The sequence below is a fragment of the Cyanidioschyzon merolae genome, chromosome 14, assembly GCF_000091205.1.
Source record: "Cyanidioschyzon merolae strain 10D DNA, chromosome 14, complete genome".
Taxonomy (NCBI): domain Eukaryota; phylum Rhodophyta; class Bangiophyceae; order Cyanidiales; family Cyanidiaceae; genus Cyanidioschyzon; species Cyanidioschyzon merolae.
Genome location: NC_010140.1, coordinates 721,224 through 748,113, shown reverse-complemented (window position 1 = coordinate 748,113; position 26,890 = coordinate 721,224). Strand labels below are relative to the sequence as shown.

The following is a 26,890-nucleotide window of genomic DNA, read 5'->3' as shown; positions in this document are numbered from 1 at the left end:
TTCGAAACACGTTCTCTCGTTCTCAGCACGAGCGGTGCAGGGCGCGACGAAGCGCGTCCACTGCATCCAGACTATCGACTCGGGTGGCTTTCGTGTGCGCATCGAAGATGCGCTCGAGCTCTAGCGGCGGACGCACCAGTGCGCCCTGTGCACCAACATCGGATCCGCCAGCAGCTGCGGGTACCGTTCCGGACGGCGGAGCGCCACCGCTTGCCGCCGAGGAACGATCCCCCAGGAATTGGTCTCTGCACGAGCGCACAACCGCCTCAAGCTCAGAGACCGCGCGGGCGATGGTTACAACCTGCTTTGCAAGCGCGTCGCAGTCACCGGACGGATCTTCCGGCTCCGTTGGTATCAAAGTCGAAGCCAGTCGCGACTGCAGCGCACCCTCCAGCCGATGAAAAGCGCCCTCCAGGACGGATCGCTCTCTGCACAGCCGTTGTAGACGCTGCCGCGCAACCCGAAGGGATTGGCGCAGTGCGACGAGCTCCTGATCAACAGCATGCTCATCCTCTGCGTTGGCATCGATCTGCACACTGGAAGGGTCGATGCCGAGTGCCTGCTCCCAGTTCTCGACAAGATCCTCGGAAGTATTCACATTGGGAATGCGTAAACCGGGCGGAATGTGGAAAACATTGCGCAAAAGGTATACTTGCAAGCGATCCATCTGGTCGTAAAATGCGGTGAAGAGCGCATCTCGAAGACGCATGAGACCTTGCTGCAGCAGCAGGCGCTTCGCATGCTCGTGCTCGCTGGTAACCGCGTTCTCCTGTAAAGCGTCAAACGCTAGCGCACACTCGCGGAATAGGCTCGTCTCGAGGCCGTCCAGCGCGTCTTCCAAGAGGTCGCGCACGCAGTCTTCGACTTGTTCAACGAGTTTGCATGGGTGGAAACCAAAAAAGCGCTCTTCTAGCGGCATGGATGGATACGCTGTATCAGCACAGTCATCCAGGGTTTCTACGGCTTGAGCGGAAACCGTAGCAAGCACCTCAGGCTCCGCAGCTTTCGACGACGTCGGCACACACAGTGCATCCATGTTATTCCTGGTGTTCGTGTCGATTGCCTGAGGCGTGAGCGTCGGTTCCCCTTTCCGATTTCCTGCTACGTACCCTTCAATCAACTCCGAGTGCGCCGGGTAATCGTTCTTTCCTCCTTCACTCATGAGTACGGCTGCAGGTCGCACGCCCCGGGCCCCAGTGCCTCGCGCACTGCCTACGGGTGACGCACGCACGACGTGCCGAGCGTCGACAACGCTATCGCCGCTATCGCGCCACCGCAGCTGGCATCATCACGCGGCGATTCAGGAACGCGAGCGAATTTTGAATTTCCGGCGGGGCGCGCGCGCGCATCGATCCGCTCGACGCACGCCGGCACGCAGCGCTGACGCGCGCGGGTACACAAGCGCTGCGCTTCCGCAGTGAGGCGGCAGCGGCTTCGTACCTGAAACCTCGATGCCGCGCGAGGTGCTTACGCTGCAAGTAGGACAGTGTGGGAATCAGATTGGTCTCGAGTTTTGGAAGCAGCTATGTTTGGAGCACGCCATAGGGCCGGATGGGCGGCTAGAACCTTACGCAGCCCCGAACGTGGACCGCAAGGACGCCTTCTTTTATGAAGCGGACGATCGCAGGCACGTTCCACGAGCACTGCTTATTGACCTGGAGCCTCGCGTGATTCAATCGATTAAGAACTCCGCCTACGGGTCACTGTTCAACCCTGAAAACTATTTTCTTGACATTCGGGATCGAGGTGGCGCGGGCAACAACTGGGCGAGCGGCTATACCCAGGGACAGATGCTCGACGAGCTCCTCTTCGATATGATCGACCGTGAGGCGGAGAACGCCGAGTGCTTAGCAGGCTTTCAAATTTGCCACTCGGTTGCTGGCGGGACCGGAAGCGGTCTCGGCTCCTACGTTATGGAACAGCTTCACGATCGCTACCCGAAGCAGGTCGTGCAGACCTATTCTATCCTTCCGAACCAGTCGTACGCAGTGGCCTCGGGCGAACGCCATGCAGACGCAAGGGATTATGCGAACAGCGGCAGCGCCGCCACGGGGCTAGCCAGCGGTGGCGGCAGCGGCGCTGAAGAAGACGATGCGAACGCCATGTTCAGCGATGTTGTTGTGCAGCCGTACAACTCGCTACTGACCTTGCGACGACTCGTTGAATTTGCGGATATGGTCACGGTGCTCGATAATGCAGCACTAAACCGCATCGCGAGTGAGCGTTTGTACGTGGACAACCCTACCTTCGACCAGACGAACGCCCTCGTGTCGATGGTCATGGCAGCGTCGACCACGACGATGCGATTCCCAGCGTACAGCCACCAAGATCTGCGGGAGCTGATGTCTACATTGGTGCCGCTCCCGCCTTGTCACTTTCTGGTGGCAAGTTGTACACCGCTCACGATTTACACAGGCGCTGGCGCCAACCAGATGAACGCCAAACATGTGGACACTAACCAGATCGCGTCCGGTGTCGACTGCCTGCCGCAAGTGCTCCCGGTCGCTGAAAGCCGTATTCGAAAAACCTCTGTATACGATGTGATGCGACGCCTAGTCCAGCCAAAAAGCTTGATGGCGAGCTGCCCGCTTCGTCGTGGCTCCTACCTTTCCCTGCTGGGTGTTCTACAGGGTGAAATCGAGGACCCCTCCGAAGTGCAGAGGAGCTTGCAGCGACTGATGGAGCGTGAAAACCTCGGTTTCACACCACTTACATCAGCAAACGTACAGGTGACGCTCGCTCGCAAGTCCCCCTACTTGAAATGCACCCACCGCGTCCGCGGCCTTATGCTCGCAAACCACACTGGCATCTCGACGTTGTTGGGACGCACCATCGCTGCCTACGACAAGCTTCGCAGACGCAACGCTTTTCTGGACAACTACTGCCGAGAACCGCCCTTTGCGTCGAACTTGGACGAGTTTGATCTCGCGAGGGAAACCGCTCAACAGCTTTGCGACGTCTACGCTCAGTTGGAGAACCAAGTTGCAACGCCGCAGGTCAGCGACGATACCCGGTTATGATCTCCGGCTTAGGTCGTCGCCAAAGCACCACCACCGCCGCCCTTTCGGCGCCTCCAGGCGAAAGCAGTACGTCTGTTGAGCTGCGGCACGCAGTGTGCGCTGCTTGTCACGGCCAAGGGGCCTTTCACGTGTGCACTCCTGAAACAGCAAGTCCGCTTCAACGCGCCGACAGCGTAAACACTACACCTTAGCGTGGTGCATACCTCGGATTCAGACGCGTTTTCAGGTTCAAACCAGCACCCAGTACTAGATCCGAACCCATCCCGCCAGACTGGTGCCCAGCGACAAGGCTTCGAGCCCGTGAAGCAGCGGCGCCCCCTCTCGTGGCTAACTCAGAGTTCTCATTGTGGAGAACAACACGACCTACCCAGTGCTTACCTGTAAGCGTCTCGTCTGCCCAAAAACAAAACAATGACAACACCAGGAGCAACTGTTCTACAGAGGCGTGAAAGCCCCGCACCAACAACGCTTGATCCTAGCTGCTGCAATGCCACCTGGGCGCGGCGTCGGAACACGCGTTTCTGCGAACGCCCTGCGAATGGATCGCATTCCGTGACGTTCGTTGTAAAGCTGGTGCAATCGTCAACGCTGGTCGTTTAATGACGCCCAAATAAGCACTCTTGGCGAGCAGGAATGCCTCCAGTTGATCAGCCCACTGCTTTAGAAGCGGGGGCTGTAGCGGGACTGACGGTGGCGCAGCTCCGTCGGGAGCTTGCCGCGCGAGAAGCTCCAACCAGCGGTAGAAAGGCTGAACTCCAAAAACGTTTGCTGGACCTGTTAGGTGTGAAACTCGAACAAGAGGCTCGCGATGAGGACTCTAGCGTCGCGCCTGGAGCCACACAGGGAGAAGCTGGTCGGGCTACCAACCTTGGAGACGCAACGACGACATCGTCCGCGCAGCAGCAGGAGCAGCAGCAGGAGCAGCAGCAGGAGCAGCAGCAGGAGCAGCAGCAGGAGCAGCAGCAGGAGCAGCAGCAGGAGCAGCAGCAGGAGCAGAAGTTGGCTCAAACCCTGGACCCTGCTGCTCTATCGCCGTCACCGATCCAGTCTAGCGCGTATCCACAGAGCACGACCACCACGCAACGACGAAAACGACGCTGGGCGGAGCCGGCCAGCGCCCCGCCTACCGCGCCCCGGAAACGAAGACCCCTTGATGCACACGACACGCACTTGGATCAAGCTGGGGCAACGCCTGCCGCATCAGAGCTCAGCGCTGCAGCAGAAGCTTCGACATCCTACCAAACGCTAATCGCAGCGACGACCCCAGCAACGACGCAGAGCATTCCGAATAGCAGCGAAAGCGCTGCGTCAGCTCTGAAGCCAGCAGTGCATGCCGCAAACGGCTCGCCGCGAACACCGTTCACGCTGCTCGACCGGTGCATCACCGATCGAGTGCCGTGTCTCGTGAGCTGTCGTCATAATAAAAAGCTCTACGGCACGCTGCGCGCCTATGATAAGCACTTTAACCTCATTATGGAGCATGTACGGGAAATCTGGCAGGAGTCACAACCCGATCGGCCTCCAGACTTGCGCGAGCGATTCATCTCGCGCCTGTTTGTGCGCGGTGACGGCGTGATTTTTATCGTTCGACCCTGCGTATCTGCAACGAGTACAGCGCGCGCACAGCCGTAACGCTGCAGCAGCCGGCATCAATCGGGCGGTGCCGCACGCCTGCCAATGGCTGGTGCTGGTAGCGTCGCAGCGCCTCGATGCATGCAGCGCATGGATGCACGCATGAATGCATGGATGCGTGCGTCCGAAAAGCCGATCGATGCGTGCTCGTGCAAGCCCTGGAGCGTCGAACATGTGGCACTTTGCATACAACCTCTTCAAGGCCAGTAACACGTATCTTCGCGGAGAATGCGCTCAGGAACAAATGCGTTGGATTCTTTGATGCCACGCTCGCGGCGACCTCGTTCGCGAAGGACCCGATCTGCACGCTGTTGATTCTCCACGCGTTCTTTTGCTGCTTGCGCCTTCATCATGCGATCGCTTTGCTCTCGCTCACTTAACCCAGGCTGCAGTGCGCCTGCAAGCGCCCGCGCATCTTCGCGGAAACGGCTATCGCTGGGCAGCGCCTCCTCGAGCGGCACCGGAAGCGGCGCCTCACCTGGCATATCACGAATATCCCAGTATCGTTGCCCATCAAAATCAACGAATCCGAGGTATGTGCCCTCGAAACTACATAATACAACGGGATCGAGGGCGCTGTGGGAACGCTGGCGTCTGCCGGCGCCCCGGTACGGATCGTTGCGTGCCGATGAAGCCAATGAGGACGACGACAACGACGAACGCTGCAGGTTTGCATCGGAGACGCCATCGGTGACCGACAGACTCGGCGCTTGCTCTCGAACGGCAACCTGGTCCACGTCTTGGCTCGCTCGCCAGTCCATGGACGACCATGGACTGGAGGCAAGCGGACCATTACGCGTAGCAAACTCTGCCAGAAGCTGCTTGACCTGCCGGCGGGTAATTCTTTTGCGTCGCTGTGCGTTCAGTATGGGTTGCCCGGGCCTGCCTGGCTGACTTGGAGTCGTGCTCGAGTCGTCACCGGCAAGATAGCCAGCGTTCGGTGTCTGTGGTGCATCCACACTAGCGATGATGCCACGAAACACATCTGTTGGTATCGGACGGCTCGTATCCAACCCCGATATGGCGCCATTCGAAGCTCGCCCTGTCGGGTAGCTAACGGGACGGCCACCTGCGACTGGGGTTCTCTTGCTGACATTGGCATTGGTGTTAGCGTTAGCGTTATTGCTGCTGCTGTTGTTGTTGTTACGACCGCCAAACATGCGACCGATGCCGCGTGCAACGCCACGAAGCGTGCCAACGAATCCAGTTTTTTCGCTGTTCAGAAGCATGACCGCAACGAGCGCTCGATCCGGCTCCGCAAAAGTCTCGCTGCTTCGCCGTTGTTCGGTGTTTTCACCGTCTGAGAGCGAGGCTCGGCTCGGTATACCGGATGTCGTGAAATTGCGTGGCGGTTCGTACAAGAACACCGCCTTTCCTAGATATTCCAAGCGCCGCTCGCCAAACACAATGCCATGTATTTTCATGTAGGGTAGCCAGAAAATAATGCGCGATCCATCGCGAAAATGGACAACGTTGACGCCGAGGCGTTGTGCGCGAATCGCGTTCTCAAATAGCTGCACGCGAGCGCTGTACGCGCCGAAACCGGTGAACTCATAGGATCGGTCTGCGGCACGGATGCGCCAGTGCGTCACCGGCGGGTGATGACAAGTTTGCTCCAGATAAATCCGGGTTCCATCACTAGGCATACACGCTTGAAAGGTCTCCCCAAGCAAAGGATTGAACGGTTTGAACATGGTTGCCGACTTGTGTAGACCCGCAATGGCAAACGCAATCGTTAACTTGAAGCGATCGAGTGTGTCGGTCGCGTGCGCAGCTGCTTTCAATAGCGTTGAGCAATACGCCCAATCATCGGTTAGGCGCTGAAGGAACGAGCGCGGCTCAAACAGACGAATCGGTAAACTTACGTTCACGAGGTCTTTGCCTTCAATGAAGCTAGAACCAACCTGCCGAAGCATATCCCGGACAACGTGGCGCTGTCGCTCGAGCTCTGCTCGATCAGAGAACCCGACTCCGCCGGCGCTTGCCGCATTCGGAATCCGGTACCAGTCACGTCGCTTCGGGAGCTGAAGCTGCGCCTCTTGTGGCGCGGTTCGCGGTGAGGTATCCACTGGCGACACACTACTGCCGTTGCTGCGTGTTTCCGGCGAGTCGTCCTTCCGTATGCGGGAGGTCGGTGTCGGTTTGGGCCCCACGAAGCTCATGGTGCCTCACGGCGCGGCGGCTGGAGTAGTTGTTGGTAGTCACCAGCCGCCGTCGTTGGCACGAAAGCCCTTGCACAGGATCGTACACTAGCCCGAAGTTTCAAACTTCACCCACAGGCTTTCCACGTCAACTACAATGGATGAATACTAGAGGAACCGCAACCAATTTGCGGGAAAACGGCAGCTGCGGTGCAACGGCCTCCAAGCGACCGCGTTGTTCGTTCGAGTGCTTGCGGGTCGCTCCAAACGCGGTAACGGAGCGGAACTCTGTTCCAAATCCCGTTTAAGTGGGCCTTTCGCTCGTTTGCGTTACTACCCTTCGTCCGCCGGGCGTCCCAAACAACTCCACAAAGCAAAATAGATTCACCGTACGTTTCCGCTGGTGCAACGACTTGTCTACCGCACCTGGTACCCGGCAATGATGAAGCGCTCGGGTAAACGCTACCAGCCAACGCGTCATCTGTGGCCGCTGGGTAATGCGATGCCGCAGCGCCATCCCTGCAGGGCCGCGGGCCGGGCCTTCACCGTTCGTGTGACGGAATCGAACGCATCGCGTGACACGCCAAGTGTCTAGTCTAGCGCCCAAAGCCGCAGAGGTTGCAACGGGCGCGAGTTAGCGCAGTCGCAGCAGTAGGAGCCCCCATATGAACCTTATAAAGTACTGGATTTCTCGTTTGATGGAAGATCCCGAGGAACGGGAGCGAAAGCTAGAAAGTTATGTAATGGAAGCGTCCAAGGGTATCACACTTGCTATGGAGCTCGGCAGACCGACGGAGAGAACGGCGGGGAGTCTGGGAACCACACAGTCGTCACGAGGTATACGTGGCGCGACTGGTGCTGTAACAGAGAGCCGGCCTACCACGATGCAGCGTGTGCTTGCTCTTCTGAAGGCATACGATGAAAAAGCCTCGGCGCCTTGACGTTTCTGAGAAACGCGTTTCGCAGCAAGTTCGTGCAAAGAAGCCAAACGTACTTCCGAGTAGCAGAGACGCTTTGTCTTTACAAGCTTTTTAATATGGGACTCACGAGAGGCCGGTCGACGATGGAGTGTGCGGATTGTAGGTTGATGCGAACCTCACATGCCGAAGACGTTTTCCAAGAGAAGAGTCGTTGCTCGCGAGCTGTAAGCGACATACTGTACGTTGCTGTTGCCAGGATTCATCGGCGACGAACGGCCTGAGAAGCAGAACCAACCAATATCATGCCCTCACTGGCGCCGCCACAGAGAAATCAAAGTCAATGCAACGAAAAGATGCTGTGAAGGCACTGCGCTACTCGGTGCCTCGCACCTCATTGGTTGAAGCAGGCATCAGGTGCATGTGCGCAGCGTTCTACAACAAACAGTCTCTGGTATTTTCACGAGAAATTCTTCCCGAAATCGATGTAAACGCAGTGCACATTCCTTGCTGAGGAATAGCGGATACGAATTCTAAAATAGGGCGCTCGCGACGCGTTCTGTGAAAGACAGAGCAAAAGCCTTTGCTTTGTGTACGCATTGACGATCCCACGACTGGTCTAGACGGAGCTCGTCGAGAATCAGCGGGTGTTGTTGGTGGCGGGTTCTTGACATTCCGCTGCGCAGACCCGGATGTCGAGGATTCACGGCATGCAGGCGCGGTTGCGGCATGCACATCGTCCGCTGACACGTGGAGTGCCATTCCGCGCCATGCGACTCCATGGCGCCAATGCTCGACCTCCTGTGAAGCGAGCCCGATGAACCATGACATTTGCCAAAGGAATGCCGCCCGCAGCGCCCCTGCAGATCCGGGAGCTTTGCATGCGCATTCGAGCATGGCCAAGTGATTGAACCGAGCGACTCTCGCTTGCCCGCTGGCGCACAGGTTTTTTCACAGGCGGGAGTTTCACTGTAGATTCTGATGCCGCAGACGCTCGAAAATGACTCTGGCATTCGTGGCATGTGTGCATCGCGGAAGGAGAGCAGCATATCTGGCAGCTTCAACAGCCTAGTTTTCAATCGATGTGCACCAAGTTCGGTTCTTTGAACCCAGCGCTGGGCATCTTAGACGTCGGTGTTGCGCCTGCAGTGAATGTGGTGCGCGTATGGAAGCACATTCACAGCTCCCGGTTGCGAGAGATTGTCCACGATGCAGGAGGATTGTGCTGGCAGGATTTGAAATCGGTGCCAATGCGTCTCCGCTTGCGTCCAGAAGCGCCGTTCCTCGGCGCTCGCCATGGCTCGCGCCCGATTCCGCGACCTGAATCGCTACGAGCGCACCCCGAGCTCAGCATGAACAGTGATGCTCGCGTCTGCTCACAGCAGCGCGAAGAGCTCCCTTTTTACAGCTTTTCATCGTCATCCTGATCAGGAAAGGCTTTGGCGGCATCTCGTAGAGTCTGGGCAAGGAGCGAGACCAGCTGGTCTGTCAACGCTGAACTCGATACCTCGGCAGATGGTCGCTTATGCTCGTGTTCGGGGCGTCGCCTTCGTTCGAGCGACGCAGTTCAAAGAGGCTGCGGGTACGGGAACGCAAGCACCCCGCTACGAAGCACCCCCGTCCGTACAATCGTCCAGGAAAATCGCGAAAACGCATGCATGCACGACGGACACGTGTCCAGACACGTTCGAGATTCTGCAGACACGCACGCGCATCCATGCGTGAACGCTCGAACATCCGTCCGTGGGCATGGCGGGAAACATGCGTGAAACGCATGTACAACTTCACCGACAACGCAACATGGAATTTTCGCCTCTGTGAAGTGCTTTACCAACTAGAGCAGTCCCCATGATTTCAACGAGAAGGTTTCGCTCGCTTTTGATGCTCTGGTGGCTCTCGAGCAGTGCATTTGTTCAGCACTTGGCAGCGGCTCAATCACGCTCTTTCTCCGTGAGGCAAACAGAGTGCAGTACCGGGTCGGGATGGACACGTAACGCAGAATCCGCACGCGTGGTGAACGCATCGTTTCGCACAGAGACGCCAAACGGAACAAGCTCAACTTGGTTATCCGCATTGGAGCATGGAGAACGATCCGTGGGCATGCTCAAATTCACGTTTCCGTCTCTGCCTCCGGTTTCTTTTGGGCAGATTCCCTCGCTCAATGCGCAGATCCCGAGCATACCCACCATTGGCTACCCGTGCTGTATGTCGTGCTGTACTCGCGATTGCTGTTGCTGTGGCTGCTCGACGGTACCGACACCCACGCTGGTTCAGACTCCATCTCAGCGGCAATCGGACACGCCATCGACACCTTCGTCACAGTCGAGAACAGTCAGCGCGCCTCCATCGCCGATTTCGAGCCCGACCAGCACCGGCTTCTTCTGTCAGAGTGGGCGTGGAATCCAGGTCCACTGGACTTGGGTGGATCAAGCAGCGGGCTTGGTACGCTGGACGTTCCAGAACCCTACTGAATCACAAGGCGTCGTGGTGCTCACCCGCGGTGTTCTCGGCAGCGGCTGGTACGCATTCGGGAACGCCTTCTGGCCAGCGTACCTGGAAACCGGCCTGACACACATTGGCACTGGGCCGTACGCCCCAATTGAAGGCCCCGTGCAGAACTTGCCGCTGGCGCTCGTCGGCATCCGCCATCCGGGCGTTGCCTTCGTGTTCCCGATTCGCGGGGGCGCAACAATCACCGTCGACGAAGGCGGCTATGCGGGCTCCGAGCCGTACTGCCACGAGCTCGTCGATGTGAACTTCATACAAAACAGCGCATACCAGATCACGTACAACGTGGCGTTCCAGTGCCACGATTTTGCGGGAACGACGCGCTGCCCGCCGGATCCCTACCTGAACACGTTTCCCGTGTATGCCCCGATCGACGGATCCCTGGAGGGTGCGTTCTGGCCCTCGGCGGGTGACCTCATTTTGCCGGCTGTGGTCGTGCGCGAACGGGCGACGCTACCGCGTCGAGGCAACTGCCTCTCGGGAGAAATGCAGGTGCGCTTGCGCAACGGCTCGATGCGAGCCCTTCGAGAGCTGCGTGTCGGCGAATGGATATGGACACGTGCCGCCACTGAGCCGCACGCTCGTCTGCTGACGCAAGTGTACGGATTTGCAGACTATGAACCCGAGGACTATGGAGTCTTCTATCTCCGGATCACTACGGATCATGGCACATTGGAACTCTCTGCGGATCATTTGGTGGCGGTGAAATCCCCCTCCGATGGCCAGATCAAGATGGTACCAGCGTGCAGGTTGGAGGTCGGCTCCAGGCTGCTCGTGGAGGCGCTGACCACCGCCATTGTCGTGCGGATTGATCAAACCACTGTGCATGGTGCATTGGCACCACTCACCGATACAGGGACGCTTCTCGTGAACGATCATCTGGTATCTTGCTACAGCGGCCGCGTTTCGCAGGTATGGGCGCACCTCGCGTTTCTCCCTCTCCGCGTCTACCATCGGGTCAAGCGGTACACTGCGAGCGCCTGGTCGATCGCGCCTCATGCGCAAACGCAAACCCCGCCCCAACCGACGTTCAGCAGAAGCGGAATTCATCCGTATGCCCGCTTCCTCATCATGATTTGTCGTGCGTTGGGACCGCTCTGCCCCGCACGCGATGCGCTCTGATCGAGATACTCCAGTCACGCACCTTAAACGCTCTCATCGCTTCGCATTTGACGAATACATCACGACTTGAATGAGGAAAATGCTGTGAAAAACGACTGGGTTCGGATCCTATGCGAGATGTCCTCGAGGTGCTCGTGTACCATGAATGAAGCGTGCGACCTCAGGTCTGTGCTGGTATCCGGGTACGGGGTGGTATCGCGCTCGGCGCGTGCAACCATGCAGCCTTGCCAACAACAACGCACAGGTTTGCACGCGGAGTGTGCGATAACCAGGGACTAGGCGCGTCTTGCAGCCGAAACTGCGCTTGATTTCGTCCGGGACGTGTCGCCGCAGCGGGTACGGCTTCTTGAATCTGGTAGTCACTGGGACACAACCCGCTAGGCGTCTAGGTGCAAAGAGGATGCCCGTCGGAGAGTGCCGATTGCGCGGCACGGTTGCGTAGCGATTCACCAGCGGCAGAGGCAGAGCTCAGGTCCAACACAGCCATCACGGGACGTGGTACCCGCTCCACAGCGTTTGTGTTCCGCGTCGACGCCTGATACGCCTCCACGCATCCCAACAGACAGGATCGGTGGCTCTCTAGTCGGAAGTCTCGCCCTGGAAGAGACTCCCTGCAAGGTTGCGTTCTCGGTTCGCCCTGGGCCGACACGATCCGCTTACGGACCAGACACCAGTGGGCGTAGCGGACAGCCTGTTCCGACGCGCGCACCGCAGTCACCACGCCACAGACTGTGCAACAGACGACTGGACACGATCTCGGTGTTCGCGTTCATCTAGAACCAGCTCTCATGTCTTCTTGATCGGTACGGATTGGACGCGTGGACTGGTTCTTGCATCGAGGCTGTACGTATCTCCGGCCAGTCGTAGCGCTGCGTCTGCAGCAATGCGTTTACGGCCTCTGATTTTGCTTCGATTCCACGAGAATACTGGCATGCAGAGACCATAAACACAAGTGTGAGACCGCTGTTCTGTGATCTATTGAAGAGGGATTGTCTAGCGCATAGCAAGGCGCTATAACGATTACGCGTTCCAGGGAAACGGCAGGCGCTCCCGGAAGCCGCACGGCAGAGGTCCCGACCCCGGTCCCAGACTTTCGTAAAGGTTCAAGGTGCTCGGCACACGGACATGCTTTCCAAAAGTGTAGGTGCTATGAGCCAAGACCATCAAGACTCGATCGAAACACTCGCCTGGAACGCTTCTGATGCATCAAGGCAGGCGTATTCCATTTGGTCGACGGAAACAGTACTGCATATGTCGCTGCCCGAGCTGCAGTGCTGGTACGCGTGTCAGCCGCGAAGGCCGCGTGGTGTTCGCCTCATGCCCCCAGTACGACAAAGCAAAACGGTTTCCGCTCTGCAGACCGAGGATCCGATGAACGACTTGAAGAGCGTGCTCCAGGGTGCGCGTCCGCAGAGCGCTTCAGCGAACTCGTCATATGGAAGCGAACGTGCTTGCAGTCTGCAGTCACGCTGATGGCGCAGCAGGCGTCGAGAGTGCCGTCTTCCATGACTCGAAACGCGAGTGCGTACTTCAACGGACAAGAGCCTCGAGCTGACGCCCTGAGAAGCACCCCAAAGCCGTTGTATCTGTATCAGAAGACCGTTGCAGCGGCAGCATCAACAGCAACAGCGCACGATCCGAGAATACGGTAGGCAAGTATATCAGGCTCCGATGCCTGCGAGCCCCTGGATAGTTCCAATTATTGATGCAGACAGCAAGTCTGGTGCGGGTAACGTGTACGTCGCGGTGCGTCGAGACGAGTGGTGGTCGCTTCTATCGTGTTACATAGCATTCGCGCCTGCAGAGGAACTCAGGTAGACTCGGACAACTTGCACCAAAGGAGAGCACCCGCTGAATCACTACATCGATCCGGCGTCTACTCGCCGTAGAAAGAATGGACTGGACTGGACTGGACTAGTATGGGCATTGTGGATCGTAGAAGCGCCCATTGAGAAACTGCAGGCGCTTCTCTGATCGAGAACGGCAAATACATATCCGAGCAGCACTCCACGATATACCCGTATACCATCTTCGGACAAAATCTGAACATGATGAAATGTCGCTGCTTCATCCACGCCAGGCGAGCGCGCTGGCTGGCGGCGCACTAGCCATCACACGCGTGAAGAGTTTTCTCCTCAATGGACACGCGTCAGATTCTCGACCGTCGCCTCGACAGCTTGTGGCTACGTGTCACTCGTGTAGGCAAAAAATTGGATTGTAACTTTAGGGCCTCAGCGGCTTCTTTCACTTCATGACTAGAAACGGTACGCAAATAGTACTGGCGATAGTACTGGTTCTGAGCCTCAGCAGCCTCGTCAGTAGTGCTGTCGTTACTCGTCGTGAAGTGTTCGGTGCGGCGACGCAACCCGAAAGTGGCCGAGGGCGTACCGGGCGGGGCTGTGCAAGCCGGCTCGTATTGAATGTAGACGCGGAGCTGGAAACCCTTGGGAGATCAGCGCCGGCGCCGTCTCCGGTAAGCCCGCCACCGGCTCCGCTCGAAGACGGTCAGGAGTGTGTGAGCGACCAGGGGCTGCGTGTGAGCTGGAAGTGGCTCAACCAGAACGAGGGCGTTGTCATGTGGACCTTCGAAAACCCGACGAACGAGAGCGGTGCTGTTGCTCTCAACCGCGGCATTCTCCAGCAGCCGGGGTCAACGTATTGTCTCGGTGATGCGTTCTGGCCCGCGTACCTGGAGGACAACCTCGCTTTCATCGCCGCGGGACCGTACCCTGCGTTGACAGGCTCGAGTGCGAGTTTACCAATTGCTGCCATAGGCCAGGATAGTCGAGTCATATGCTTTGTATTCACACTGAATCCCGGTGAGAGCTATGACTTGCCGGAGGCAGGTTTCGTTGGCATCTCGCCACAGTGCACCGCACTTCTCGACCTGCGATTTGTTTCCAATATCAACATGACGATCGCCTATGACACTCAAAACCAGTGTCGAGAGTTCAACGGAAACTCGAAATGTCCCCCAAATCCGGTACAAACCGAAATTCCGCTGTATCAGCCGCACAGCGGTAAGGCAGCGGGTGCGTTCCAGCCCTCGTATTCGAGTGGATCCGGATTTGTCTGTTTCCCGGGTGATGCGCTGGTCGAGCGCCCCGACGGCAGCGCTGTGCGTATGCGCGAACTTCGCGTCGGAGACCAAGTCATGACCCTGAGCGCGGGTGAGCACCCATCGGGGACGCCCAGGCGAGTAGCCACTCGCGTCTACGGCTTCGTAGATCGTATCCCACACGGTAGCGCAATTCCGTATTTGCGCATCACGACGACGAGGCAGCTGCTCGAGATCACGGAAAATCATTTAATATGGGCTACAGATGCACCTCTGGGGGCTGGGGGGTATCGACTGGCCCGGCGCCTGCACCCGGGCGTGTACGTGCGCAGCGCGAACGGACACCTCGAGCGCATCGAGTCGATGACGCGCGTGCGGCACGCAGATGCCTATGCGCCGCTGACGGAGGCGGGAACGCTGCTGGTGAACGGCGTGCTGGTGTCGTGTTATGGGAACTTGGAGTCGCATGAAATCGCTCATGCTGCGTTCGTACCGCTGCGTGTCCTCGAATGGATATGGAACTTGTATATAAGCAGGTTTGCGGGCACGCTGGGCATTGGGCGCGAACGCTTCCTCGTGACGCCGCCGAGGCAGGGCCTTCATCCATATGCTCGGGCGCTGGTAGGGATGTACGCTGCCATCAGGCACCTTTCCGGAGGTGTTCTGGCCCCGTTGCAATCCAACTGAATAGTGCTATAGCCGCGTAAGAATAAAAAGTGGAACAGGTTTTGTGACTCGGGCGCACACGCTAAAATTTGGTGGTGTTCCAGTGTCGTGAATGTAGGTCTTTACGGGCTAGTTTTCTGCGTCTGCTTCCTGTCCGTATCTCTTATTTCCGGTTTTCCATGAACCAGTCTTTTGTCTTTGTCCTACTGATACGCTTTTGGCGCTCGACGGATCGTGATGGTGGCTTTCAAGTCCCGATTTCGCTGCTTCCAGCTGTAGTTCGCGCACGACATGCACACGCGCACGTTGCGATCAACGCTTCGCTGCCGATTTTCATCTTCCTTGCATTCAGCCTCGATGTGCTGTTTGCAGCGCCCACACTCGACTGTGTTCTGTTGGTGCTGGATATTCAACATACCGCTTCCCCATCGAGGGGCGCGCCCTGTGGCGCGTGAACGCTTGCCCCAGCGCTCGGTGCATGCCTCTGGCGGGTGGTGAAGGCTTCGATCGATGCCCTGCTCCGTTTCCATGCCTGATGCCTCCGCCTACGATCAGGGGCTCGCTCTGGGCGATGCCCTGGCCAAGTTATCTGTCCGCTAGACACGCAAACGCACGCTGTTCCATTCAATAGAGGACTTGTGGCGCACGATATTGTTCATGATGAAACAAGTGCAGGGAGGAAAATCCACACTGACGCACGAGTCGATAAATATCGACCCGTCTCTACTCCATTCGCGCAACGCGGTGCGGCACCATGTACCGGACGCGATCGCTACCATGACGCAAGCCCGTGCACCTGACCTTTTTCCATGCAACCAGAAGAGACGGGTTCCTCTGCAATCATATCCCAGGATGGATGACAATCCGCTTTGGAGTGCCTTTTCTTTGATGGCCTCAAAGAGAGGAGGATTTGTCTTTCGTTACGTGAACGGCTCCGGAGCTCTGTACATCGATCCGAGGTCGCGGTCTCTGATCACCAGGCGATGTCGAGTCTGCGTAGGCTCCTGACCCTGTCGGACGTGCGACGCGTTTCCCACGGAGCCCAGCATCCGCTGCGGAACACCCGTTTGCGACTCAGCGTTACCCTATTCTCAGATGCGCGTGCATCCAAGTGCCATCGGATGAGAGGCACGGAACTGGAACGCGTGGCGTCGCGAGCATTTGGCGTCAAGTCTCTAGCCCTGGATGCGGGCGAGGACCCGTTTGTAGCTAGTGCCTGCTGCCTGCGGCACCAGACGCATGACATGAATGCAGTTGGTGTATCCGTAGTGATCGTGCCGGGGCATTGGCCTAATCGACTGGACTTGGGCGTCATCTTGTGGTACATGTGGTTCGGCGCCCGTTTTCGACACGGAATGAGGCAAACGACAAGCGACTCTCGGCTTCGGCGACGGACTGGAATCTGCCAACGATGACCCGCACCTCAGCCATTAGAGAATCCGTCGGCATGCGAAGCGTACCGGCATCGAGTACGCGCCCCGAGCGACGCAAATGCCTGCCTCGAACGCTGGACGCATGCGAATGACTGTTACGTCAAGTGGCGGCTTTTGCAGAGAATGGTCTTCGGAGGGTGGCCCTTCTGGAACCCGAGACTGCCCTCTGGGCCTGTCTCGCGCCGCCCTGCCTCGCGTCACTACAACGAAGGGTTGCTCGCACGATCCGAACAATGATGAGGCACGCGGGTGTCGGTCGTTCTTCGACCAGGACTTGGTGCTTGGCAGAACCTGAATCCTAGTCGGGCACGGATGCTGCGCGATCGCTGCAGTATATCCTCCTGGGCAACGCTCGAGCCTGAACAAATGCTCTTCTGGCACTCCGACGCCCCGAGATGCACGAGAAGCCGCCGCCGCCGCCGCCCTCAGTGCCAGCCCAATCCCCAACCTGCATGCACAGCCGAGATAATCCAGTTCTCTTTTTCATGGAAAAAACCTGAACACAGACCCACGTTCCCCGCCTGTGCGCTTATGATCGGCACGCGGTGAAGCAACCAACGTTCTACGCCCTGCTCCCAAGTTGCATATCCCAAACTTCTTCTCGGATATACTGGTCGCTTCATACGTTCTATCGTTCGCCGAATGCTTGTCCTGCTGCATCCGCAACGGCGCCTCTGCCGCTGATACCAATGCATCACGGAGACAGAACGCTTTGCCATATATAGCAGTGGGCATCGGCGCGAGCAAAATCCCCAGTGTCCTTCACGCACTATCAGAAACAAGCACGCAGCGGCTGTGCACCCGATGCACACTTGACCCATCGAGTACACCCCAGCCGGACAGAAACACCAGCACCTGCTCCAACCGTCTGCGCTGTTTCCCGTTCCCAGATGCATCACACTGACGCAGTGATCTCGGGCCCGTGCGGCATCCTCCTACTCCTACTCCTCCTACTCCTCCTCCTCCTACTCCTACTCCTCCTACTCCTCCTCCTACTCAGCACCGCAGCGCGCTGAGCGCAACTAGGCACCGCAAGGCCCGCACCAGAAACGACTGCAGCAGCCGCAGCAGCAACGCGTTGCCCGACTCCAGCGCCAGCTGCGCACCGGCGATCCAACGTCAACCGACATGCTGCTCCAGCAAGGGACTGCGGCGTTATACTGCGAGCCAGCGGAAACCTGAACCGGGTTGCATGCTTCCTTCCATTCCTGTCTATGGCCCGGATAATGGCAAACGCGCCGACCTGGGCAGTCGTTCTGGGAACTATGCGCACGGACGAGTTGAGCGGTGCAGCCTGGAGTGCGGTGCGCCCGTGGGTCTCGTCTGCGGCATCGGCGCTGGTGACACTCGTGCAACTGGGGCAGTTTATACCGCAACATATTGAGTTATATCAACGCAAGAGTGTTGTAGGGCTTTCTGCGTGGACGATCTTTTTCGGCTCCCTGTACACGTACCTGACCATGATCGACTACCTCGTGCAGAGCCGCGGAGTATGGCTCCGAGCGTGCACCCGAGGTTGGCTGGTGTGCTTCACTGAGATCCAGCCGTTTGTGCAGGTCGTTGGTTCGTGGCTGCTCGTGAGCCTGCTCTGGTTCTGGTACCTACGTTACGAGAAACTGGATGAGGCGCGCGAATTGCAGCGAATCCGAGCCGGCATCGTGTTCTCTGACTCTCCAGCGGACGCTCACTGGAAGAGCCCACGGACGGAAACCGTCTCCAAGTTGACGAGTCCGCGTCCAGGGCCGTCGACGCCTCTGCTGAGCACCGATGAGAACTCGGCCAGCGACCCCGAGGCCGACGCGACCCCCGACCCGCAGTGGTGGCATGCAGTCCCGCGCGAGCACCGTCGGCACGCGCACTATCGTCACCACCGCTATTATTTCGACGATTCCGCACATGCGGCGCTCTTTTTCAAGATATTCTTGCTGGTAGTGGTGCTGGTGGCGGTCCCTGCTGCCGGTCTGATTGGCGGCTACGACACTGGGTCGGGCTGGCTCACCGTCCTGTTCGCTGATGTGTGCGGCTACCTGGCGACGCTTTTGTGTACAGTGATGTGGATACCCCAGATTATTACCACTTACACCTACGGACATCGTGGAAGTTTGTCCACGTTGTGGGTTCTCTTCACGTTCATATCGGACGTTGTCTATAGCTTGTATTTGGCTGCGCTGGGGGTTCCCTTCAGCGTCTGGGCGAACAATGTTCCGGACGGGCTCTGCGCAGTCTTTCTCTTCTTCCTGATTCGGGTCGAGGAACGACGGGAACGTGAGAACACCTCTAAGTTGCATGCACCTGCAGGTGCTAGCGTAGAGCCCAATGAATCTCCGGGCGGGTGCAGTGGTGTCTGTGATCGGTTACGGGACAGTCAAAGGTCCAGCGAATGCCCGTCAATGTGATGGGTGATTCCTGGTAGTGCGAGATCCACGGAACATACTGGATGCCGCGGATACGCACATGCTGCGCTCACCCAGGAAAAGGATCTCCGTACACGCACGGGCGCTGCTGCAGTCTAGAGGGCCCGCGCCACGTTTCTCCATAGGTATAGAGATCTGTGCGTTCCGGTCATTTTCCACGTGAGGCCCCGCGCCACGTTTCTCCATAGGTATAGAGATCCGTCCGTTCCGGTCATTTTGCACGTGCTGGGCGTATCGCAGGCGCTTGCGACGATACTGGATGTGCAGCTGTGGTCGCTGCACCGAGCCAGAACGGCATTGTGGTGCTTCTAGGGGCATCGGCACGAGGCCGTATGTTCCCCGGCGCCTCGAGTGATCTCAGCGTGAAAGCGGGCACGGCTTTCGACGCTGCCTCTTCGATCACGCCGTCCTGTGCATTGATATGCCGTCCAGATATACAAGCGGGCATGCAGCGGGGTGGTCGCTTGGTCGGGAGAGTCGCGTTTCCCTGGACGCTACTGGCGGGAATCTCGATGAGCGCTCGGAGACCCGGGCTGTGCGCCTCCACGTCGCACTCCCGAGAGATACAAGCGGAAACGATCAGAGGCGGCAGAACCTCTGTGCACTGGACTGCAACTTGTATCAACGATTCATGAAAGCATTGCTGGTACCGGACAAACACCGATCACGAGAAGACCTTTCATTGCAGCGCGTAGCACGGCACATCTCCCGAACAGTAGCATCCATGCGGCATAGCACGCACGAGGCGATGCGCAATCTGGAATGCCATTTGCAGGACAATAAAGAGTTCAGCGGTCATCAGTTCCTTGCCACCGCTTATCGCTTCCAGGAACCATCTGTCAGGACCCATGCTGGACGATATCGTTCCTCTCATGCATAGACTGAAGCGAAGAACAGGCAAACGCGCATGGTCCCTGTATCCACACGTGTGTGTGTATGTTTGTTTGTTTGTGTGTACGCGGTGAAAATCGAACAGCAGCGCGGCATCGAAGGCATATCGCAGAGGGCATTTTTTTTCATGGACAAAACGGTTACTTAGGCCAGCGTTCTCCGATGATGCGCATTTTTCTTTTCTTACGTTTCTTCTGTATCGCAGAGCACATGGCGTGCATGCGGCGACAGCAGCGCACGCCCAACGCAATTATCCGCTGCGTTTCGTTCATGGGAAAGTCCGCAAAGATCAGTAAAGTTTCTCGCACAGGGCGTTTACCGTTTAAGCAGAAAAGGCTTAAACGGGAGCTGTTGAAGCGTCGAGCCCAAAATCAGGACACGAAGGAGCCAGACTTGTGGAGTACTACCGACGAGCTGACGCATCTGCGTGCGTGGCGGCAACGGAAAAAACAACGCGCACTAGATGTGAAAGAAGCGGCACCCACTACTTCAGATGCAAACGCAGGATCAAAGAAATCGGAAGAGAGCTGGGTTTCGTCTGACTAGGCGGCTTTTCGATAGTAAGACGCTATCTTCGACGCGCGCCGGCGCCTTGACGCCGGGAATAGGCCATCAGTCGGAGACGCCCCAGCCAAGCTCTCGGTTAACCGGGTGATGCCAACGCGAGACAGGGCCTTGATCAAGTGCGCTTGGGTATGAAAGCCGTGGAAAGGGAGCACTGGAAACGACCTGGTGATGGAACGCTGCCCGTGGTCGTGCGGCTGCCGCTGCGAACGCTCGCTGAGCGCATACCCGCTGCCGCGCGATGGGGCATCGCTCCAGCGTCATGCCCTTGAAGGAACGCTTGCGACTCCTCACTATATCCGTGTCTTTTATCGATGATCTAGGATGCGTTCCAATATCCGGCAGTGCACGAGTCAGTACAGTGCTATAGGGTTCAGGCGCGGGGAGCATGGCCGCTAGACCAGCAATGATGGCGCCAAATGCTGCGGCCTCACTTGCGTACAGCTTGAATGTACTTCAAACTCAAATACGCGAAAAATCGCAAAACGACGAGAAACATGATCAACATGCCGATACTCCCTCCGATGCCGAACACTGTGTTCACACTGTATGCCTGATAGACCTCGTGCGGGGTGATGGGTTGCGGCGGCGATTGCGCGCATGACGGGTACGACTTGGCCGTGGAGCTGTCGCTAACACATGCGTACGTCGAGCCCTGGAATTCATTCATCACAAGACCCACGTAACCGTAGTATACAAAGGACACATAACGAATCCATCGGATCCACACCGGAATCTGCGATTCGCTGATATAGAAACCAGCGACCAGCATCGAAGCCAGCATCCAGATGGACGCGATAACCTGAGCTTGTTTGAACTCCATCACCATGCTGCTGATCCAGTAGCCCATGGACTGCGCAACGAGCGTCAAGAGCGAGAGCAGGATCACGAAAAGGAAGAACGCTCGGGCCGTTCGTTGCAGATCCGTGGCGAAATAAACAATGAGTATGTATAGGTATGGGTAGATGAGCTCGAGTGGGCTCTCCACGGATGTCTTGGCGAGAAAATACGCGGACAGCATGTAGCTACCGGAGGATCGGTCTTTGGCGAGCACCGCCCGCTCTGACGGGAACGAGGTGATGCTGTTGAAGAGCGCGAAGAACGCCCAGAATATTCCCGAAAAGAACGCCAGACCGAAACGCTGATGAATGCCATTCGCGTTGTTCGGTGAATTGATCCAGATTAGCATCACTAGCACCGATATAATGACGCACTGGATAAGCGTTGGGAACGTAAACAAGACACCCTTTCGCTGATGCATAGCGCGGATAGCTAGTGCGCGGAACTGCTGCAGCCATGAAACTGGATACTTGTGTCGTTCGATCTCTTCCAGTTCCGCGGTATCGTCTTCATCGAACTCATTGATAGCTGAATCTAGCTTGATTACGACGTGGTTGTTCTCGTCGTCGTCGTTGGTGCGCGCTGTTTGACGATCCGGACCTGTTGGAAGGTGCGAGCGGATTCTGTGCAGCACATTGCGCAGCGACTCTGTTGGTCGCGTCCGCTCAACGTCGTTTGCTGCGCGTTCCATTTCTCGTTTGGAGGCATCTGCAGCTCGAGCGATTGTGGAATGCTCGCGAATTCTTTCCTCGTACAGTTTCCGTTCGCGTGCAAGCATTTCCTCCTCGTGCAGCCGCCAAGCCGCTCGGAGCACCATCGATGCAGTTAAGTTATAGTCGTTCTCTACTGGATACATGGACGGGTCTTCGAACTGATCGAGACCACCGAAAAGGCGTCGAGTCTCCCACCGAACCTGATCCGGAACTGTGGTCCACCGCTCCTCGGTCATCCGACCTCCACTGTGCACGCCGCTCACGAGCAAGTCCAGCAGGTAATCCGCCGGGTTGTACCCGTAGGGCAGACGGAAACCTTGCTTCTCAAAATAATCCGTCGCATCTCTGGCTTGTCCAAAGTAGACCACACTGCCTTCCGCGAGAAGCAGAACCTTGTCGAATTCAGCCCACATGATGGAGCTCGGCTGGTGGATTGTCGCGATGACGGTGCGCCCTTCAGTGATCGCTAGATCCTTTAGCAGCCGCACTACTGCCAGCGCAGTTGTTGAATCGAGACCGCTGGTCGGCTCATCCAGAAGCAGAAGCGATGGATTCGTCAGCAGCGTTTCCGCAATATTGGTTCGCTTCCGCTCACCACCGCTGATGCCTTTGCGGAACTGCTGGTCACCAATGATCGTGTCTTTTGCCTTTGATAAATTAAGGAACTGCAGCACCTCATCGACGCGTTCCCGCTTCTCCTGGGCAGACATGGTTCGTGGCAACCGGATGTCGGCCGTGAACTGGAGCGTCTGTCCAACAGTCAGATTGCTGAAGAAAATGTCGTCCTGCATGACATAGCCGATAAGGCGTCTCGTCGCATGGGTTCGCGGTCTCCCATTAAACAGGATCGAGCCTTCCGATATGGGTACCGCCGATCGACCGGCGAGAGCGTTCAACAGCGTGGTTTTCCCTGCCCCCGAGCCGCCCAGAATAGCGCAAAATTCTCCGGGTCGAACGATGCCGCTGATGCCGTGCAGAAGCTCAACGCTTCCGTACGTACGCTCGGAGATGGATGCGGGCAAGAAGGAACGCAACGGCCGGGTGACGTAGCGCTCCCAACGGCTCCGTGGCGGCGGCGGTCGCCGGAGAGGAACCTTGTAGTGGATGTTGTGAAACTCCAAACTAATTGCCTTGCGGCAACGAGCTAGCCTCAGTTGCGTCCTTGTGGATGCACCCGTGAAAAGTTTCGCGTGGTTACGGTCCTTTTTGTCGTCCGCGTCGTCCGGCGTCACGTCGGGTGAATTGCTCTCCAGCGACCCAGTGCCGGGGCTAGTGCCCCTTGTACGTCCTTGAAGCAAGTCTTCCGCTGAAAAAGGCAGCTCTTGGGCGCCCTCTCTTGTCTGAATGCCCTGATGCAACGAAATTGAAGCTTCTCTTCCGATGTTATCTGATGTATCCGCCATAAAATACAATACCCCCTTCACGTTTCACCCTTGATGGCAAAAGGCGCAAGATGTGTCTGGAGCGGCGCGTCGCGCGCACTGACGTACGTGACGGGGGAATGCGGGCGTCTCGAACGAGGGCGATTGCCGCGACGCCATGCTGTTTTTTAGTTTGGAAAAACGTTGACACGGAACAAGGATCCATACCTCCTGTGCTGTTGTTTGGTTTGACGAAACCTAGCCTCTGAAAAGGGATCCGTAAAATCCCTGTGAATGCCAACAGAGCGATGCGTCGCGGCTCCGACCAGGTCGCGGCAGCGGTGACACGACTCGGCGAGCGGGCACCCGCAGGGGTACCACAGAGACGTTCTGTTTCCGTTCGGCATTCACGTCCATCGTACACGCGCTGTTCAAGGGACTCAAGCCAAGTTCGGCGCCCGTAAATTCTTTTGAGTGAAACACGATCCCTAGGTTCCGTCCGAGACGCTGGTACCTAGCGCTACTTGGAGGTCTGATGCGGCATGATGTATGCTTCCCTGGATGCCGGTAAACATCGCGCACCTAAGGATAACCGCTTGCGCTCTCAACCAGCCTGCGCACCACAGAAATTCGGCACGCATGCACGTTCGCTCCATCCGTGAGGTACATAACTGTACAAATAAGAATAATCTATCCAATACCGTACCACTCGAACGCGTACGCGAGCAGCAGCGGGACCGTATACCGATGCGAGGCGCAGAGCGAGAATCGCAGCGCCCAAATTCTCACACCATTCCGTCCGGTTGGTGGCGTGTGGTTGGAACAAACGTTCGCAGAAGCGTTGTCTAGTACCTGATAGCCAAGCTCGAGGCCGGGCTAGAACCTGCTTGACGCCCGGTACAGCAACGGGGGCGCTTTTTTCACATGGCTTCCCTCGCCGCTGTTGTGCGGGCGCTCCTGCGCCGAGAGTCACAGCGGGCTACAGGCTACGCACTGCGCGAGTGGACGATGTTGACGGCGCGGCACCTGCCGTACCTTCAAGGTCAACTGACACTTGGACGCATCGCCGCTGTGGGACATCTTCAACGTAGCACGCTCGGTCGCTCCGAGTGGCACACGAGCTCCGCACCGCTGTTCGGTGAAGGACGCGGACGTTGGCACTGGGGGCTGTCCACCAGCGACGTCGTCGACGGGAGCGACCACGAGCACCACTCTACGGAAACTGGCGGGCGGGAGCTGCCGTCCTTCAAAACCGGGGAGTTGGGCTCCGACGTCGACGGCGACCGAGCCGCCCTGGAAGCATGGCTGGCGCAGATCCGCGACGAGACGAGCGGCTGGCCGGAGCTGAGCTTGGACGCCCTTCGCGACGAGCTCGACGAGGAACTCGAAGGCGATGATGATGATAACGACGACGACGACGACGAAACGTATGAGAATGAGGAGTTGCTGAAAGCCCTGCAAGAGGCGGTAAACAGGCATCGAACGCCGGTTGTGGCCCTGGTATCTGGAAGGGTTGTGCATCTTCGGCGGACTGCAGCCCCGAAACGGAGCCCGCGCGCCGGCCGCGTACCACGAAACGAACCACAAACCACGTCGCGAGACACCACCAAGGCCGACGCTAACGACAACGAGTGCACATGAGCGCTGCGTGACCAGGTTATCCATACGGTCAGGTCCCTGGAGTGCACAGTCGGAGAAGGCTCAGAGCCATGATGCAGCGCACTCAAGGCATACGCTCCGACGTGAAATCCTAGCTGTACTGAGCACCGTGCGATACGTACGCGCAATAGCCAGCTGCTCTAGAGGCAACATGCTTTGGTATTGTTATGCTGCACGATGCGGTGTTTGCCCCAGGGCAATCCTATCCCGAGTGCGAAGCGCGACGCCTTGCAAGCATCACGAGCAGAGGAATCGTCAGCTCAAACAGAGATGTGGTAACGCAGCAAACAGGCGTCGATTGCCCCCGTGCTTTTGCTCAGATGAACGCGCTTCACGCCCTGCGGGCATATTGATGAGCGCGCTAAAGTTCCAAGGACGTGTCGTTTTTCCACAGACTCTCAACAGCGAACCGATTCGGTTGTTTAACGTTCGCGTGCTCGGGAATCCGTAACCGATCAGCAACGCAGCATCTGTCCAGGGACACCTCTGCGCTCTGCAACGCTATCCGTGCCAAGTCGACGGTAGAAAATCAGTCAAAACTGTGCGCCGTCGAGCACCACGAGGACCCGCTTCAGAAGTTTCCTTACTATAACGACCCCGCGGCGGCCGAGAATAGCGACAGGTACATGTTCAAGCTGGACATGTGCCGAAGTCGTACCACCCCTTCGAATCGTGAGCCCGACGCCCCGCCGCATCTTCCATACGAGCGCCGATTCGAAAGCCTCGCAAGGCCTAGTGCGTCACTTGATACCATTGCTCGTTGTTTTACAATCAGCGGTGGAAGCAAATCCTGAATGGATGAAGCGATGCTCCTGGGCAGGTGTACAGCGGTGCTTTTGCGAGAACGCTTGCCGATGTGCCGCTGCACCGGTATTCGACGCCGGCGCCGTCATCGAGACGCCTGCCCACTGCGAGATGCACTCCACGCCCTGCAGCAGACCCCGATCGACCACGCGACTTTCCTGCTTCCGCATACACAGACCAGTGATGTTCGGAAACCTCCCGCTGATCCCCCTTGAGCGACGACCGCATGGCTCGGGTGCAGACCGTGCGCTCCTGGTCGACGTCGCGTCCACCAGCAAAGCCGCGCAAAGCCTCGTGTCGCTCGTTCAGGCATGATGATTCGTCGGCGCGTCCTCGCTACGCCCTTCAAGGCCAAGTCGTGCATAGGCTTCGCGCGTACCAGAGGCCAGTCACCTCAGCGTCCTATCAATCGCTTTATGTTTAGGGCACCGAAGCGCGCGCGGGTGCTATCGTTCGCTCTTTGGTCGCTTGGCAGGTGTCGCTGCTTGGTGCGTTCCCAGCTTATCCCGTTTCCGTCTGTCCCGTTTCGTTTTCTTCATTCTGTGACGTCTCTCGTGGAGCTTGCGAAAAACGTCATCGAGCGAGAGCTTACTCGTGTCGTCCATAACCTCTGTCTGGAGCGGTTCTACCCAGGTTGGCAGCTGGGACAAAACGATGCTCAGGTCTGCGGGTGCTGCGTCCGAGGCCTTGGCGCCAATGCCACAGGTATCGAACTTCGGCTGTGCCAATAAAGGTTTCTGGCGGCCCTGTTCGAGAGCACCGAGACCCTTGCCCTCTGACCAACCGAGCTTGCGCATTAGCGACGCCCCGACAGGGCACCGATCCGCGACCATTCCGAACAGGGATCAGGGTCTCGACCACGCGGCAAGGCAGAGTTTGCGCACACGTACACGTCGAGCGGCAGCGTCACGGTAAGGGAGGCTCGCGGTTCCCTATCAATGGCCCTAGCGTAGGCCCCTAGGCAGACGTAAGGTTGTTTGCTTTTGCTGTTGCTGTTGCGGTCGCGGCGACGCAAGGAACGCCTCGCAACGCCGGTACGGCGATCGTCGCGCTGGACACCCGAACGACCTGATTCGTTCACGCAGGCGCTTTTCGATGCTGGTGTACTCATGATGAAATGAACCTGGTTTACGAGGTAGCTCGGATA

The 26,890-nt window shown here is 57.8% G+C and overlaps 11 protein-coding genes across 11 annotated transcripts, besides 3 other annotated features; 7 read left to right on the top strand and 4 right to left on the bottom strand.

The window, feature by feature from the left end:
• Window positions 1-22: 22 nt before the first annotated feature.
• Window positions 23-1,162, bottom strand: CYME_CMN305C (hypothetical protein; the record flags this gene model as incomplete). The annotated part of the gene is made up of 1 exon (XM_005537355.1): window positions 23-1,162. The coding sequence occupies one exon, from the start codon at window positions 1,160-1,162 to the stop codon at window positions 23-25; it is 1,140 nt and encodes a 379-aa protein (XP_005537412.1).
• A 289-nt stretch (window positions 1,163-1,451) lies between these two features.
• Window positions 1,452-3,020, top strand: CYME_CMN304C (gamma-tubulin; the record flags this gene model as incomplete). The annotated part of the gene is made up of 1 exon (XM_005537354.1): window positions 1,452-3,020. The coding sequence occupies one exon, from the start codon at window positions 1,452-1,454 to the stop codon at window positions 3,018-3,020; it is 1,569 nt and encodes a 522-aa protein (XP_005537411.1).
• Window positions 1,565-3,480: a sequence feature (possible transcribed region).
• Window positions 3,481-3,653: 173 nt separating this feature from the next.
• Window positions 3,654-4,652, top strand: CYME_CMN302C (similar to Sm protein D2; the record flags this gene model as incomplete). Its single annotated transcript, XM_005537353.1, has 1 exon — window positions 3,654-4,652. The coding sequence occupies one exon, from the start codon at window positions 3,654-3,656 to the stop codon at window positions 4,650-4,652; it is 999 nt and encodes a 332-aa protein (XP_005537410.1).
• Window positions 4,653-4,849: 197 nt separating this feature from the next.
• On the bottom strand, window positions 4,850-6,814 carry CYME_CMN301C (similar to oxysterol-binding protein; the record flags this gene model as incomplete). The annotated part of the gene is made up of 1 exon (XM_005537352.1): window positions 4,850-6,814. The coding sequence occupies one exon, from the start codon at window positions 6,812-6,814 to the stop codon at window positions 4,850-4,852; it is 1,965 nt and encodes a 654-aa protein (XP_005537409.1).
• A 2,744-nt stretch (window positions 6,815-9,558) lies between these two features.
• Window positions 9,559-11,340, top strand: CYME_CMN300C (similar to hedgehog protein; the record flags this gene model as incomplete). The annotated part of the gene is made up of 1 exon (XM_005537351.1): window positions 9,559-11,340. One exon carries the CDS (start codon window positions 9,559-9,561, stop codon window positions 11,338-11,340), a length of 1,782 nt encoding a protein of 593 aa, XP_005537408.1.
• A 2,251-nt stretch (window positions 11,341-13,591) lies between these two features.
• On the top strand, window positions 13,592-15,085 carry CYME_CMN299C (similar to hedgehog protein; the record flags this gene model as incomplete). Its single annotated transcript, XM_005537350.1, has 1 exon — window positions 13,592-15,085. The coding sequence occupies one exon, from the start codon at window positions 13,592-13,594 to the stop codon at window positions 15,083-15,085; it is 1,494 nt and encodes a 497-aa protein (XP_005537407.1).
• Window positions 15,086-15,177: 92 nt separating this feature from the next.
• Window positions 15,178-17,090: a sequence feature (possible transcribed region).
• A 621-nt stretch (window positions 17,091-17,711) lies between these two features.
• Window positions 17,712-18,893, top strand: CYME_CMN297C (hypothetical protein; the record flags this gene model as incomplete). The annotated part of the gene is made up of 1 exon (XM_005537349.1): window positions 17,712-18,893. One exon carries the CDS (start codon window positions 17,712-17,714, stop codon window positions 18,891-18,893), a length of 1,182 nt encoding a protein of 393 aa, XP_005537406.1.
• A 1,179-nt stretch (window positions 18,894-20,072) lies between these two features.
• CYME_CMN296C (hypothetical protein) lies at window positions 20,073-20,348 on the top strand (the record flags this gene model as incomplete). Its single annotated transcript, XM_005537348.1, has 1 exon — window positions 20,073-20,348. The coding sequence occupies one exon, from the start codon at window positions 20,073-20,075 to the stop codon at window positions 20,346-20,348; it is 276 nt and encodes a 91-aa protein (XP_005537405.1).
• Window positions 20,349-20,796: 448 nt separating this feature from the next.
• CYME_CMN295C (ATP-binding cassette, sub-family G) lies at window positions 20,797-23,322 on the bottom strand (the record flags this gene model as incomplete). Its single annotated transcript, XM_005537347.1, has 1 exon — window positions 20,797-23,322. One exon carries the CDS (start codon window positions 23,320-23,322, stop codon window positions 20,797-20,799), a length of 2,526 nt encoding a protein of 841 aa, XP_005537404.1.
• An 882-nt stretch (window positions 23,323-24,204) lies between these two features.
• CYME_CMN294C (hypothetical protein) lies at window positions 24,205-24,921 on the top strand (the record flags this gene model as incomplete). The annotated part of the gene is made up of 1 exon (XM_005537346.1): window positions 24,205-24,921. One exon carries the CDS (start codon window positions 24,205-24,207, stop codon window positions 24,919-24,921), a length of 717 nt encoding a protein of 238 aa, XP_005537403.1.
• A 1,268-nt stretch (window positions 24,922-26,189) lies between these two features.
• On the bottom strand, window positions 26,190-26,576 carry CYME_CMN293C (hypothetical protein; the record flags this gene model as incomplete). Its single annotated transcript, XM_005537345.1, has 1 exon — window positions 26,190-26,576. One exon carries the CDS (start codon window positions 26,574-26,576, stop codon window positions 26,190-26,192), a length of 387 nt encoding a protein of 128 aa, XP_005537402.1.
• Window positions 26,577-26,865: 289 nt separating this feature from the next.
• Window positions 26,866-26,890: part of a sequence feature (possible transcribed region) that runs on past the window's edge.